The following is a 15,440-nucleotide window of genomic DNA, read 5'->3' as shown; positions in this document are numbered from 1 at the left end:
TAGCATAACTTTTAGAAGGTTTATCCTTATCAAAACATGTGTCAGTACTTCGTTTCTTTCTATGGCTAAATAATATTCCATTGTATAGATATACCTCATTTTGTTTTTCCATTGATCAGTTCATGGACATTTGGGTTGTTTCTACTTTTGGGCTATTATGAATATCAATGCTATGAATATTTGCATACAAGTTTTTTGTGGACATAAGTTTTCAATTCTCTTGGGTATATACCTAGGAGTGAATTTGCTTGACCATATGGTAACTCTATGTTTAAGATTTGAGGAACAGCCAAACTGTTTCCCAAAGTGGCCGTCTCATTTTACATTTCCACTAGCAATGCATGATGGTAAGATATGAAAACTTACCCAAAAGCTAAATAAAACTCATCCAAAGTCACTCATTAGTAAAGAGCAGAGCTCAAACATGCCTCTCTCCAGAGCCCACTCTGTCCTCTACAGCACACCACACAGCTGGAGTCCAACACAGAGGTGGTGGTTGAATCTGTGGTTGTGGATGAGTTTACATGGAGAGTCCGAAGCAAAAGGAAAAGGCGTAGAGACCTGCGAGCCCTCAGCAGTAGGAGAAAGGTCTGCATATCAGACTGGAAACGTGTGACCTGAGGCACAGGAGGAAAATGAGGGAAGAGAATATGCCAGGAAAACCATCCAAGGGGAGAATTTTAGGCAGGGTGTGGTGAAGAGGTAACACATGGCTGCTGAGGCTTAATCTAACTTCTGACAAAATGCAGTGACCTCTACCAGAGTCTTTTTGGAGAGGTGTGTGGGTGCGGAGTGGAGGGAGAATTGATTTTGGTGGTCCGAAGAGGGGATGAAATAAGCCAATTCTACTTGGCTGTGAAGAATGGGAAGACAGGAGAGATGGCCAGTGGAGAGCTTGCATTCTTTGTTTTTGCTTGAGGCCAGGAAAGACACCTCCTGTTTACTTTAAGCTGCTAACAATTTAGTTCCAGTTCATCAGTTTCTCCCTTGTTTTACAACTGTGCCAACAAAATCCTTGTTCCCATTTCTTTGCCCCCTCTAACTCTTTAACAGTGACTTTGTGAAAAGCTATTTTCCTCTCCCTCTATCTTTCTTTCTCCTCCTTCGCCTCTCTAGATCTAAAAATACCCATTAGTTTCACGTTTCTAGGAGTTACACAATTTCTGAAGGGTAATTTGGCATATAGGGAACCAGTGCTGTCAACCTCTGAACTTCTTGGGAATTCCAAAAGTTCTTTTCGGTATTTTTGACAAGTCTCCACCGACCTCCTTGTCCTCCGTGTGTAAATCTACTAGTAATCCATTTATAATATTGTCCTAATGGGGAAATATATTCTAAATTCTGAATAATGACTTTTCAAATATAGTTTGGGACATTTCGTAATTTTAGGGCTTCCTTTTTTTTGTTGTGTTAAATGCCCTTAAAACCTTTTCAAGTGGTTTTTTTGTTGTTGTTCTGATGTGGAAGGCAGAGTAATCTTATTTCTCTTGTGTTAGGGACGATGAGAGTGAACCTTAGAGAAAGTAAGGTGAAATTAGTTAATGTCCTAGATGGGAGGAAGAGAGATATCACCATCTCTTGAGATTTGTTTTTCTTTTAGAGAAAGGAAGAAATGTTTGCTGTAGGAGAAAAATCTGAAATAAAAGAGAATGCAGAGTCATTAAGTGGCACCTTCTAATTATGGGCTTCAAGCTGTGTAAATTTAATTGAGAATACAGAAATAATTTAAAAAGCATTCTGGGGGGGTTACTATATTTTACTTTTAATTGGTTCCAATAAAAAGTGTAGCTCCAAATCCTTGATTCAGAAGTAATTTCAAACTAAGAATTTACTATACCAAAAAAGAATGCTATAAACATACTAGTTTCTGAACAAGAGCAAAATGTTTTCACTTAGATGATAACACTGTACGGTTTCACTGGATAAGGAGAAATTACTATTACATCTTCAAGTAGGTCTGTATCTATGTATAAAGAAATTGGCATCAAAATGGCATAAGAAATCTAGTTTTTAAAGCCTATCAGTGTCAGTAGTAAAATTAGATAAAATAAATAATAATGATGGTGATAATAAAGCATTGTACAGTCCCTATCTTTTTGTGGTGCGTTCATTTACTTATGCTTTTTTTTTAAAGCCAAAAACAGTTCAGAACTCAACGCATACCTACCCAATCCCAATCATTTTACTCTCACCAGCTCTTATTCTAATATTGTCTTATGTGTGTTCTTATTCTTTTTTTACGTGATGATAAGTTTTGATAGCAGGTTGGTAATATCTATCCTATGTCCAATTCTAAAATCATGCTCAGATATTTCTAGCCACTTTGCTGTCTGACACAAGTGAATTTAGCTGGTATTTTTTGTTTTAGTTCTGTGACCCATGAAACTTAACACTCTCAGGTGTCTCCTCTTTGAGGACATCTTCCTAGATCTGTTTGGTTGAATTTGGTCCAATTCCTATGCTCCTACAACATCTTGGGCATGTGTCTCTGACACTGGACTTAACAGGTTCGTTGTTTTATAATAACCAGTTTATAATGTGTCTCCCACACAGGGATTTGGGTCCTTGTGAATAGCTCTTTACGTCTTCAGCTCATAACACAGTGCTGAACATTTAATAGGTATTCAATAATCATTGGCCTTTTAGCTCAATCAAACAAACGCCTTTCTCTGAGAGCTTGGAGATACTTTTGAAAACAATCTTTCATTATGTTACTGCTTCTTGCTGCATTCCTGTGTAGCAACTTAGAACTCAGGTTTTAAAATCGTTTCTTGGGGGTTTCCCTGGTGGCGCAGTGGTTGAGAGTCCGCCTGCCGATGCAGAGGACACGGGTTCGTGCCCCGGTCCGGGAGGATCCCACGTGCCGCGGAGCGGCTGGGCCCGTGAGCCATGGCTGCTGAGCCTGCGCGTCCGGAGCCTGTGCTCCGCAACGGGAGGGGCCACAACGGTGAGAGGCCCGCGTACCGCAAAAAAAAAAAAAAAAAAAAAAAATCCTTTCTTGGTATCTTCAGAGACAGGCAGCTTCCACTCCCAGCTCCAAGTGGTGATATGTGAGCGAGAGATTTTGTCCTCCAGGCTGTGTCTTCTGTTCACATTCTCTTGCTTCTTAGAGGTTTTCTGTGTAGTGTCTTCATTCTCTTGGAGCCTCCTTTGTGTAGATTCTGTCCCCTGAGATTGTCATCTGGCCCCAGTGGGAGGATCCCAAGTTTTACTTAACCCATGCCAAGTACTGAGAATGCCCTCCTGCTCATGGTGGGCACATAGGCATGAGGGTGCTAGTGCTGATACTAAGTACTAAATGGAAGTCAATAACTAGCTCAGAGCTCATCTCACAAAGCCTCCTTGCATTTTTTTTTTTTTTGGTAACATTTAAATAGCAAAGTTTAGCTGCATTTTATTTATCGCTGGATTTCTGGGGTGGGGCCTAGCCTTCCAAAGTTCATTGGGTACAGTGCTCAGCACAGTGACTAGATAGGAGCACTCAGTAAGATGACTTCCTCCTTCTCCTTCCTCATCATCACCATCACCATCACCATCATCATCAAACTCACTCGGAAGTAAATGAACAATCAGATGATAAGGGAATGTGACTTTATTTCAAGGCGTTTGGAGCCAGGTCCTCCAAAGTATTAGTGCCACAAACAGGGCTGTTATGAATATAATATTGGCATCTTCAGGAGAAGAAAATATTGATCTTAAAAAAAACAAACAAATCTATTTTCCCAAAGTTTAAAATGTTAACTTCTGAGCTAAGCCTTTCCTAGTTATGGGCCTTATTTGGGGGATATTATTTACAATTTGAACACTGGAGTTGCCGTAGTAGCCATAACCCTTCCGTGTGGTTGAATGTGTCCATCTGGAAACCATCTGATTGCAAATGCCTCATATGTGTATATGTCGGTTCTCTTCCATGTTCGGCTACAGCCAAATGCCAGGGAAACACCTCCTTGCCTGGACTTTAGAATTCCATTGTATTTATCACTAGAGATTCTTCAAGACTTTAATTTCTCATTCAACTCATGTCAGGTGGCTGTAAATGTGTTAGTTTGGTTGCCAATACTAAATACTGTTAACCAAGAAAAAAATAAATAAAATGCAGTTTAACCTTGTTACTTGTTACCAAAAAATGCAATGAGGCCTTATGAGATGCGCTCTGAGCTGGTTATTGACTTCTGTTCAGTGGCTGGTACCAGTTAGTCCCTGAATTGTCAGGCTTGCTGTACTAATGATGGTTATTCATTTGCAGACAATAGGGCCAGTGATAGAATGCCTAGAGGCTAAGCAAAGGGAATAGTAAACATTTGTTCTAGACAATGCCTAGAAATTGATCTAATAGGCAGCCTTAACAACAGCTAACATTTGTCTGGGTAGTGGAAAAAAATATAAATTTTTGGAGTCACATGGGCCTAGCTTTGCAACTCACATGGTAATATGATATGGACAAATAATTTAACCTCTCTAGGCCTCGATTTCCTCCTGTATGAAATGGTGAGACTAGCACTTAGCTTTCAGGGTGTTATAAGATTTAAACATAATATAGGTAATTTTCCCAACATCATGTGTATCACATTATATGCCACCAACAAGTAATATTTGTAGAAATTATTGTTTTCTAAAATCCAGGACAATGTTGATTATTAATGCTCCATTAATTTAGTAAAAGCTTTTCGTAGGGAAAAATTAATAAACAACAAGAGCTAACAATTTAAAACCCAGAAAAACCTCATGGTTACATTAATTACACCCATCTAAGGCAAGAATGAAAAAATTACTTTTAGATTTGAGAAATTCAGTATTATGCATGGCTATTCCCTCCTGTCAGCCTTAAATAAACTTCAGGGATATTGCTCCACTATCCATAAATGTGGTATACTTTCTTCTATGGGTCACCATTATGGCCCATTTAGAATGTTTTAACTTTGCTGTAAGCACTGGGCTCATTTTTTAAGTTCATACTATCCCAGTTGCTTTGTGATAGAATCAACCTTGATAGTGCTGGCAATGAGGCTATGACAGAGCACTCTAGGAAAAGTAACTGATTGAAGGAAATAAAGTAGGAAGATAAATTCAAAGAACTGAGAGGTGAAGTTGAAAGAAATGAGAAAGAAGATTAAAACAAGACCAGTGTAGAAGTACCCAAAGAATGCATGAAGAGTGAACAACAGTAATGTATCTTGTGATTTATGACCTTTTAAAAAGTAACAGATAATGAGGGCATTGGAGACTGTGCATGGTGAGGCAGAGATACAGAAATATTGGCTGGGAGGGTAGAGAACATGGGAATAGTGGCTGAGGTTGAAGTTGCCAGAATGAAATATTCTGGAGCAAGTCAAAGGATGGGAGGTAAATTATTTCTTTATTATAATTTCCGTTCCAATAGTATCTTCTTCCACGTTTCAAGCAAAGCTAAGTGAGACTGGAGCAGGGACTCATGCCCTCATTTGGAAGTCACCTAGAAAATGCCAACCATGCTTCAGCTCTGAGGTTCATACTTACAGAAACTTATACGACTAGAGTCTAACAACAGAAACTCAGAACTGCCTGGTCCATACAGGAGAAACTTGCCATGTGACTTGTTCCAGAAAAGTTACCTTAAATAATTTCAGAAACATGACACAAGTGAGTGATGTCACCATAGGAACAAGGAACACTAAACTTCCTCTCAAAACAAACTCCAGAAGAAGAGAAACATCAGCCTTCTGCTCTGGATGGAAATAACTCCAATACTTCTGGTTTCTTTCTTCTGCTCTTCACAGCACCTTTTGTTTATTTTCTCCTCTGGATAAATCTCAGATCTGTTTCCATCAGACCTTCCAGTGGACGACCTTATCTCCTTCTTTTTAGAGTAAATAGAAGTCACCAGACAGGAACCTCCTTGACTTCCTGCTATCAAAAGGATGACTATACCTGTATCTATACCCATTTTTTTCCTCTTTCATGCTGTCACATTGAAAGAGGTGACCCTCAGCTTTATCCAAGGTAAATCGCTCCACCTGTGCATGGTCTATCACTCCTGTCCTCCCAGAGACCTTGTTATATAAATTCTCTTTCTCCTGCCCCTTAAATTTCCCTTTCCACTGATTCTTAGCACTTAAACATGATCATGTAACAGATATCCAGAAGCTAGCTCAACATTCCCCTTAAGAGGTCTCAGACATCTCTAACTAAACACATCCCAAAGTGAATTCATCCTTTGCTGCCCCCTCCATGAACTTAACTACCCCCACCCCCATCCCTCAATTTCTCAGTCTCAGGGAAATGGCTCCATAACCCAACCAAATGTCTAGCTGGAAATCTGCAAATGATCCCTGATTCCTCCTTTCTGCTGATTCCCCATAGCCAATAGATCAACAAATCTCATCGGACCTATCTTCAAAATATATTCTGTGACCAACCACTTCTCTCCATCTCCATTTCCACACATTGGTTTCTCTTTCATGGATGGTTATAATTGACCACCAGCTGATTTCCCCATCATCAGTGTAGGTCTTTACTAATCTCTCCTCCATACTGCAGATGGAAGGATCTTTAAAAAATCCAAATATGATCATGCCATTCTCCTACTCACCTTTAAAACAATGGTTTCTCATTGCCCTTCAGATAAAGTCCATACTCCTTAATATAGCTTACAATACTGTTTATGAGCTATTCCTACCGACCTTTTGGTCTCATCTCTTGTCTCATTCAATACTTCAGTCATTCTAAATGTCTTTTAACTTTTCTTGATTACCATTTTCCCACCCACACTTGGCCTAGCTAAAACTCCTCTGGCTCCTAGACTGTATTAGTGCCCTGCACCTTCACAGGATACTTTATGGTAATTACTTGTTTTATTCTTTGCTGGAATATAAGAGCAAGAATTGTGTTTGTCCTGCTCACCAATTTATCCTTCTCTTTGCTTGTCTGCAACTTCCTCTACCAGTCACTCTAGTAGCTTGCTTGGTATCTGGTGTCTAATAGATCCTCAGTAAGTATTTGTCAAATAAATTAACTGTCTTTCATAGTTTTGTCATTTCTCTTACTGAACTCAATAATCTTGATTCTCCTGTGGAGTGTCAGAGAATATAATGACAGCACTTTTAAAATCTCATGTCTGTGGTAAGAAAGGAAGATTAAGCTTGAGTGTTGCCAGAATAACAAATGCTATGACACCCTTGTTGTTAATCCTTAAAGTGTAAAGGTTTGTAATAATTACCACTCATTTTATCAAAGGATTTAGGCATTTGGAGAAACCCCATGTCTCCATATGAAGGTCATATGAGTGTAAGAACATACACATGGTTATTTATCTCTAAAGACAATATCTGCCATTAGGAGGGAAAAGTATTCAAGAGTTTTTGTTTGTTTTTTCTTACAATAGAGATAGTGCTATAGACAAGACTATCTTTGGAAGTTCTAATATGGCCATTATAATTTCAAAACTATTTCTTGAATAGATATAATATTTCACCTTATACATTTTGCAATCCTAGAGCCAGGAGCAAACTTCGCTGTTATTTTGGTGTGTTTCCTAGACACTGTCTGGGAATTTAGTCTACAACATCTCTGACAGTCATTGCCTTACTTTGGCTTGAGCACTTTCGGGAATGGGATTCCACTGCTGATGAGGCCGCCTGCCCCACTACTAGATGCCCTAGTGTCACAGTATTTTTTCTCCTATTTCCTTCCCCCTTCTCTAAACTAACATTTCTCTTTCTGTCACTTCTAAATGTTGATCTTCTGCTTCACCTTAAGTCCTCAACTTAAAAGCCTTTAAATACTGGAAGAGAAGAGGAAGTGTGGACAAAGGGAGACACCTTCCCGAGCACCCAGTGTTTTGCAGGATTGACAGTGGGTACATTTATGTTACCTCACTAACTTCTTAAACAATCTAGTAAAGTAAGTAGCGTTAATGGCGTTTTACTCAAAGTAGTAAAATTCTCCCCATTTGTCTATCTAATGTTGAAATCCAATTTTTAAAAACTTCTAAATGTTCTGAGTCAAGAGCCTGGGATGCTAATTAAGATCTGTTCGTGTATAGTTGCATGGAATTGGCTCCTTTTCACTATTTCTAACATTGAAAGCATAGTTCTTATTGTCCTAGGCAACCTCACAATGTTTTTGAGTCTTCACCAGTCACGTTAATGGTCTTTTTTGCTGCATGAAGACATCATGGCCTTTGGAAATCACACCCAACAGAACTCTATTGCCCTTCTGAAGTGAGACCTTCTCTCTTAGAAATAATTCAAGCCCTGGGGAAATTTTGGCTTATTGCGTCCTTTTCAGATTTGTGAGAAAATGTTTATGCTGAGGAGCAATAATTTTCAGTGCAGCCAGAGCGTACCTATCAACACAAAAGCAACTCCTAAGCCATCAAGAGACTAAACAACCTGGACTAAAATAACATTGACATTCTTGTTGAGACAGTCAGGAGTGATTTATAGTCAGAGCTTGATGATCACCACAACAAATTGTTTTAGAGATTTATTAACATTCCAAAGTCAGTGTTTGGACATCCACCCATAGAAGTATATTTGGACTAAAATAGTATTTTACACTATGTGTATAAATTTTGGTTTGGTCACACATCGTTTTTAATAGGCTGAATGTTTTAAAAACAATTTGATCTTAAAAATATCATGGCACCAAATAACTACTTCAAATGTATTCTCTTCTTAACTAATTTTGTGGGTGACGTTTAGACAAAAACCACTTATAATTGAAGGGTTTTGGAAATGCTTTAAAACAATGTGGATTATTCAGTGTTTCTATTATTTAACTCTGGGGATTTCTTTCTGTTCTTTTATCAGGTTCTCCAAAGTACTCATTATTCGAGTTGGGTAAACCAGTTCAGCAGACTGAGTCCCCAGTGCATTTTCCAGTGATGATAACTGCCCTTAAAATTCTTTCAGACCTGGGTATCTACCTGTGTGAGACCAGTAGGTAAGTGTTTCTTTAAACTATTTTAGATTTTGTAAGAAACTCAGCAAAATAATTATGCCAGAAAAACTAAAAGAAACATGTCATGGTATTAACAAGAGTCCTTTGGATGATGAGATTATGGGTAAATTTTTTTTCTTTCCTTTTTCTTTACTGTCGTATTTTAAATGATGAATGTATATTGCCTTTGCAATAAAGAAGCTTTACTTTTGAAAAAGCAGTTGTAGATACAATAGTATCCACACATATGAAATGAGATCTCAGATGACAGAATGCTAAGCAGAGACACAGACACATCTACTGATTGAAGAAACAGATTGCAACTGGAGAGGCCCACTTGGCTCTCAGGTACTGGCTTCTTTACAGATCACAAATATAACTCCAAACATGGTGACAGGTCTTTGGTGCCAGGTTATTTCTAACCTCTTGTGGAAAGTCAGTATCTTCCCCAAACAAATTAGCTGAATAATTTTGGGTTTGACCTAAGAATTAGTTTAGTTAATCTAGGTTGTTTGGTTCTAAGTAATACATTTACTATTCAGTAACAAGAATTAACAAGATAAAAAACCTTCCTGTTTATACAGGAAGGTAATCAAACCTGTCAATTGTCCATTGTTGACTTTTCTTGGGATTGACAGAATTTACCTTAAGGAAATCAGAGAAACGCTGCCCCAAAATGTCCTGGAAGAGGTACCAAGTTCTTATTATGAATAGAGTATAGGCAGATCCTATCACATCTAGAAGGCTAGCAGAAAGTCTAGAAAACTTCTGTCCCAGTGATGTTTACTAAAAGCTAGTTTAAATAAGTAAAACAAACTAAAAAAAATCCCTTAAAATTTTATAGTATCCACTCGTACAAATATATACATATTCAAAGACAAACTTTTTACCATTTTTATTTTATTCTTTCTTTATCCATCCATCCACTCATTCATGAGTTTAGCAAATTCTTTTTTGGGTATCTTCTATATGAGAGACAAAAATCTTAGCAGTTGGGCAGTACACCAGAGAACTAACACAAAAATTCCTGCATTCATGGAGCTTACGTTCATAGTGCTAGAAAGATTAAAAAGTAAATAAACAAGTAAAATATAGAGTACGTCAAGTGGGGATAGGTGTTATGTGGAAAAATAAATCCAGTAAGAGAGGTAGGGCATGCCAATTGGGAGGTGGGCTTGGAGGGAGAGTGTTGTTTTAAATTATGGTGGTCGGGAAAGGCCTTACCAATAAGGTGACTTGGTTAAGAGATGTAAGAGTTGGTTCTAGACAGCTCTAATATTCCCATTCCAGAAGTGGGACAGCATTGACCCAGTGTTTCTGTTATTTTTATGACACATGAAATAATCCTTCTTTTGATGCTCTAAGAGTAGTACCTTTTGCACAAGAGTATGTTTCCACCTGATTTATACAGCTGGTGAACAGACTCATTCAGATGTCACTCTTCAGTGGTACCACTGAACTAATACAGCCACACATATGGACCTTAGTTTTTTTTTCTATTCATTCTCGTGTTTGCCTTCTGAAGTTGACTATGAGCCCATTGAAGGCAGGGATAAGACAATGATGTGCTCATCTTGGCAGCCTCAATGCCTTGCCTAGTGCCTAGCAATTGTCAGGTGCTCCATGACTACCAGTTGAACAAATAAACTTTGAGAGTAAAATCGACATTGACTTTGAACAGTTCATGAGTGAATTCCCAATGGCCACGTTTACCTCCTAAACTATCCACAGTGGGTAACTGTCTTACATCATGATGACCTCTCAATTTCTCTAAGCCTTATATGGAGCTGGCATCAAGGACTTGCTCTGTAAAATAAAATGATGGTATGTTTCCAACAGGGATACTTTCGGCATAAGCATCTCTTAGAGGTGGTTTCTAATCCCACTTTCCCCATGACAGTGCTATAAAATGGGACAGCTGTCATGCCAACATTTTCCTACTACTTCTGTGACAGATAATCTGGTTTATATCCTTCTTCTGAGATGGTGTGGAGTGCCATTTTTCACACAAGATTAGGGAGCAAAATTATGACAGCCTTATGATATCCCCACTTGGGAGAGCAATAAAAGGGAAAAAGGGAAACCAAAAAACTTTATTTTATAATGGAGTCCTGATTCAAGGCCATAATAATTGTATGGTTTTGGACCAGTTGCTAAATCTGTGTGAATCCCATGACCTTGTCTGTAAACTGGAAATAATAATCTACCTTACAATATCGTTATGAAGATCAAGTTGTATAATATATGCAAAGCATTTGGTGTAGTGCCTGGTACATAATGTGGATGTTCAATAGATTATTGTTAATATTTTACTACTATTAATAGTACTGTTACTGTTAGAGAAGTTATGCAAATAAGATTTTTTTTACCAGTTGTTGAACGTTTACATGATCCCTGAGGATAACGCTCATCAATATATTTGCTCTTTAAAGTTATCTCCCTCTATATACTTGTAATAATATTAAACCAAGTAACGCTTATAACAATGTACTCTTGAATGTCTTTATCACTTAAGAATATGAAGTGTAACATGTTGTATCAAAAAAATTTTTCAGCTGCTAAATGGGATGGTATTTAATAGGGAACGTTTCCGTGGTTTCAGAGCATCATACATGCTAAGGAACAGATCAGCAGGCATTTCACCATCATGGCGGTTCACACAATCTCTGTCACTTTGATGCTTTTCTTGCAGAAATATAGTCAGTGGAAGTCATTATCTTTTCAGGTAGGAAAGTCATGCTTTAACGGATAGCAGAACTCTAGTCTGATACTTTTTTCTTCTTGTTTCTTTAGAGTCTTGAGACTCTAGGACAGAGACCACCACTAGGCACAAACATCACCTGTTTGCATGATTATGGAGATGGTCTACATGATGTTGAAAATGCCCCTAGTTTTTTGACAACGGCTAAATAACCATGGGGTCAAGTGGACTTGGGAAAGCGGCAACATTAGATGAACTGCTGAGCACTTGCATTGAGATGTTTGGTATGAGCCTTTTCTCCCTTCTGTACATCTTGCTACTCTTACTTCCCCCGTTCAGATGTAGGTGTTGCCGTGGAACAGAATTCAATCTCCATACCTTGGTATTTAAAGCCTTTTTGATTGACCCCAATCTGTCTCCCCAGTATCACTGCCCTCTGCATTTCCTTCCCTTTACTGCCCACAGCTGATACCCCAGCCATACTGTTCACTTAATGTTTCTGGAACATTCCCTACATCTTTCTACCTCCATGCCTCTATCATATTACTTCACTGAAATTCTACTTCAGAGCTCATTTCAGATGTCACCCTAGATGTTCATAATATCATTCCTAATCTCCCCTGTCAGGAATGCTGATTGCTTCCTCCACTCTCCCACAGCCCTTTATGACTTTCCTCCACTCTCCCACAGCCCTTTATGACTGAGGTATATGCTGCTGTGATAATTTCTTGGTCTTTTGGCTTAGACAAGAGTGAGTTGCCCAAGCTCCTGCATTCTGTCTTTGTGTATATGTCTTGTATCTCCTACTAGGTTGTAGACTTTACAGCTATATGCCTTTTATGTTGTTCATCTACCTCAGCATTTTGGATTATTCCTTGCACAAACAGAGTCACAGAGGAGTTGTTTGTTGAACTGATTGTTATAGAAAGAGTTAAACCAGACAGAAAAGGGTTGCCAGATAAAATACAGGATGCTCAGTTAAATTTGAATTGCAGATGACCCACATTTTTAGTATAAGTATGTCCTAAATAGTGCATGGGACATACATATACTAAAAAATTATTTGTGGTTTACTTAATTCAAATTTAACTGTGTCATGTATTTTTATTTGTGAAATTTGGCAACCTTACATCAGAGGAAGGGCGAGACCTACCCACTTAATTTGCAAGGAAATACCAGCAGAAGTAGGAGGAAAATGATAATGGGGTCTACAAGAAAATTTTGACACTGATGTTTCTCTACTGATATTAGAAAAAGAGAAAAGTAGTATGTACTGTCGTCTCCTCACCTCTCATTTTATTTTATTTTTTAACAGATGACAATGGAGAGCTGAATAATAGTTATTTGCCAAGAATAGTTCTACTTATGCACCGATGGTATTTATCTTCCACTGAGTTGGCAGAAAAACTTCTCTGCATATATCTTTTCAACTACTGTGTAATTTTTACAATCATAAATCAAGTTCTGTATTTAGATAGAGTGTCTAACCACAGCCAGTAAATGAAGATGAATAAACAGTCTTCAGTCGGTTATCCAGCTGTTTTGTGAATATATATACATGTCTAGACAAAACATCTGGATGATTGACCAAATAGTTAACTATCCATCTGGATGTGTTGGCTCTGCTTGGAAATAATCACTAGATATAAAATGAAACAGGAGCTGTAGACTGAATGTTTCTAACTTGTCTTAAATATTTCTGCTGTTAGTATAATGAAAGAATATTTAACACTGATTCAAGAGCTAATTTATTCCTTTTAGGAATGCAGAATGGTGGACCTAGAGGATACAGTTTAGACATATGGAAATGCCAGCCAAAATAATATGATCTGGCTCAGGCATAAACACCACCTAATTTTCACACTTCCCTTGCAGGCAAGACACAAGGAATATTCTAGCAGGTTTATTACAATTTGTTAATTGATATTAATTTTAAATTTTCTTCTGATATAAAAGCAAAAAAAGAATCCATAGTTAGAAATCCCATTCTATAATAATGGCTTTTAGCAGTCCACCACTTTTGTACACGGTACAGTCCTAAAAGGTAGTTAAAAGCCAAATGACTGAAAATGGCTACAAAACAGTCACACATTTATACGGAGGTTTTATTCCCCGAGATCTAATGTTTATTATATAACCACTAATGTTGGTTCCTACAGTCTTTGCCGGCTGCAAGCCCAGGGGTCCTGCAGATGAGTGAGAAGCTTTGCAGGACAAGGGGAGCCTCAGAGGGAGAGGGTCCATTGAGTACTATCAGGGCCAGCGTGGCTTCCATCTGCTTACTTCAAGCTTCCTCCACTTTCTACTTCTTTCTTCCAACATGCCCCCAACCTCGGGGCAGAAGGGGATGTTAGAGAAGATAAGGGGACATTCACCCTGAACAGAGGTTCCTGGAAGTGAGCAAGATACTAGTACCCAGTGGTCCAAGGATTCCACAGGTCCCACTATTGAAGGGCAGTACATAGAGAAGGATGGAGGGAACTGACTCAGTCTGGTCCATCCCGCCTCAGGATCCAAACAGTGTCCAAAAATGTGCCCACAAGCAGCACCCTCATCATTAGTACGTCTGCTGCTATATGAAACACAAATAGAAAGGGATATTTAGGCACAGTAAAGTTTAATATCTGAAAGTACAGATTGTATGAAAGTTGAATCTGCCTATGAATTAACATTTCTTTGGATTCCTTGCTCACTGCATATCCATGGTGCCTGGCATATAGCAGGAGCTCAATATACGTTAGTTAAAAAGAGTATGACTAAATAGACTTGAAACTAAATCACAACACAACATGTGTATTAATATACCCAAAAATGACATTTTCAAATACTAAAGAAATTAGAGTACTTATATAAAGCATTAATCCTATATGTAAAATCTTTTTGACTAAAATGGTACTTTTATGTACTATTGATTTTAAATCATCTATAGTTGGTAGTATATTTGTAATTACAGTTGACAGTCATCACTTGGTATGTGCTCAGGAAGGTAAAACTAATTTTATAAATGGCTTCTCTTCCAGACCAAAACAATACATCCCAGAGCAATAATACATTGTGTCGATTATTTAGCACTGATGTCATCAGAACACACTTTTCTCTCCATTTGAAGGTACACATAACCCTAATATTCCTAGTACGGCCCTCTTATTAGGAATTCATCTAAATTGATCAAACAGCTGCAGGTCTGTGCAAAGGAAACAACGTGCAAGGATTTTTCTTTAACTAGTGTACGTATCGAAATGCCAGTGGAGAAAGCTGTGATGAATTTCGATTAAAGATCTGTTACTTCATGAGGTAAATATTTACGAATTTAATTGTCTTGTGGTTTCTAGCTCTGCGATTGTTGACAGTTTCCTTTTCACCATACAACAGACCTAGTCTGAGAATAGAATCGACTCAAGTCCCCCTTTTATTGATTTTATTAAAACTGGCCCTTCTCTGTTCCTGGGAGTAGAATTCATCTTTCTTTTGGACTGTAGATCAAGCAGTGGTCAATGTGATTAGGGAATGAAAGCAGCTCTTAGAGTACATTCATTTTTTTTCTACTCCCTCACCATACACATTCCCACCTACTTGCCATGAATTGGGATAAGGGTTTCTTCTCAGCAGTGGTTCTGAAGAGAGAGAAAGAAAGGCTTAGGGTGGGAGTGGTGGATTTGAGTCCTTGATTAAAGGAGGGAAGAGGGAGACGCAATGTGATGGATGAGGGATGGGAGATTGCTAATTTGGCATGTGGTCTTGATGCATTGTAAAATGTAATCTGTAAAATGATACCATGGTTTCCATAGAGGTCTAGCTTGAAATCTTCCAGTTGTCAAAA

General features: G+C 38.2%; 1 protein-coding gene across 3 annotated transcripts in view; it reads left to right on the top strand.

Annotated features, from left to right (window-relative positions):
• The window catches only part of RASGRP3 (RAS guanyl releasing protein 3), a 77,304-nt gene that overhangs the window by 24,299 nt on the left and 37,565 nt on the right, over window positions 1–15,440 (top strand). Inside the window, exons 2-5 of one of the 3 annotated variants that reach the window (XM_089923293.1) lie at window positions 8,790–8,922; window positions 11,713–11,904; window positions 12,936–13,038; window positions 14,852–14,914. In XM_089923293.1, the coding sequence (XP_089779419.1) occupies window positions 11,835–11,904; window positions 12,936–13,038; window positions 14,852–14,914 (236 nt within the window). In that variant the 5' untranslated portion in view covers window positions 8,790–8,922; window positions 11,713–11,834. Of the gene's footprint in view, window positions 1–8,789; window positions 8,923–11,712; window positions 11,905–12,935; window positions 13,039–13,131; window positions 14,915–15,440 lie in introns of those variants that run through there. The other 2 variants (XM_089923289.1, XM_030762974.2) reach the window with 2 other exon arrangements.

The sequence above is a fragment of the Delphinapterus leucas genome, chromosome 13 (genome assembly GCF_059928025.1).
Source record: "Delphinapterus leucas isolate spDelLeu-1000000601 "Yukka" chromosome 13, BTC_Dleu_Yukka2, whole genome shotgun sequence".
In the NCBI taxonomy this organism is placed as follows: Eukaryota; Metazoa; Chordata; class Mammalia; order Artiodactyla; family Monodontidae; genus Delphinapterus; species Delphinapterus leucas.
This window is presented reverse-complemented; position numbering and strand designations above follow the sequence as displayed.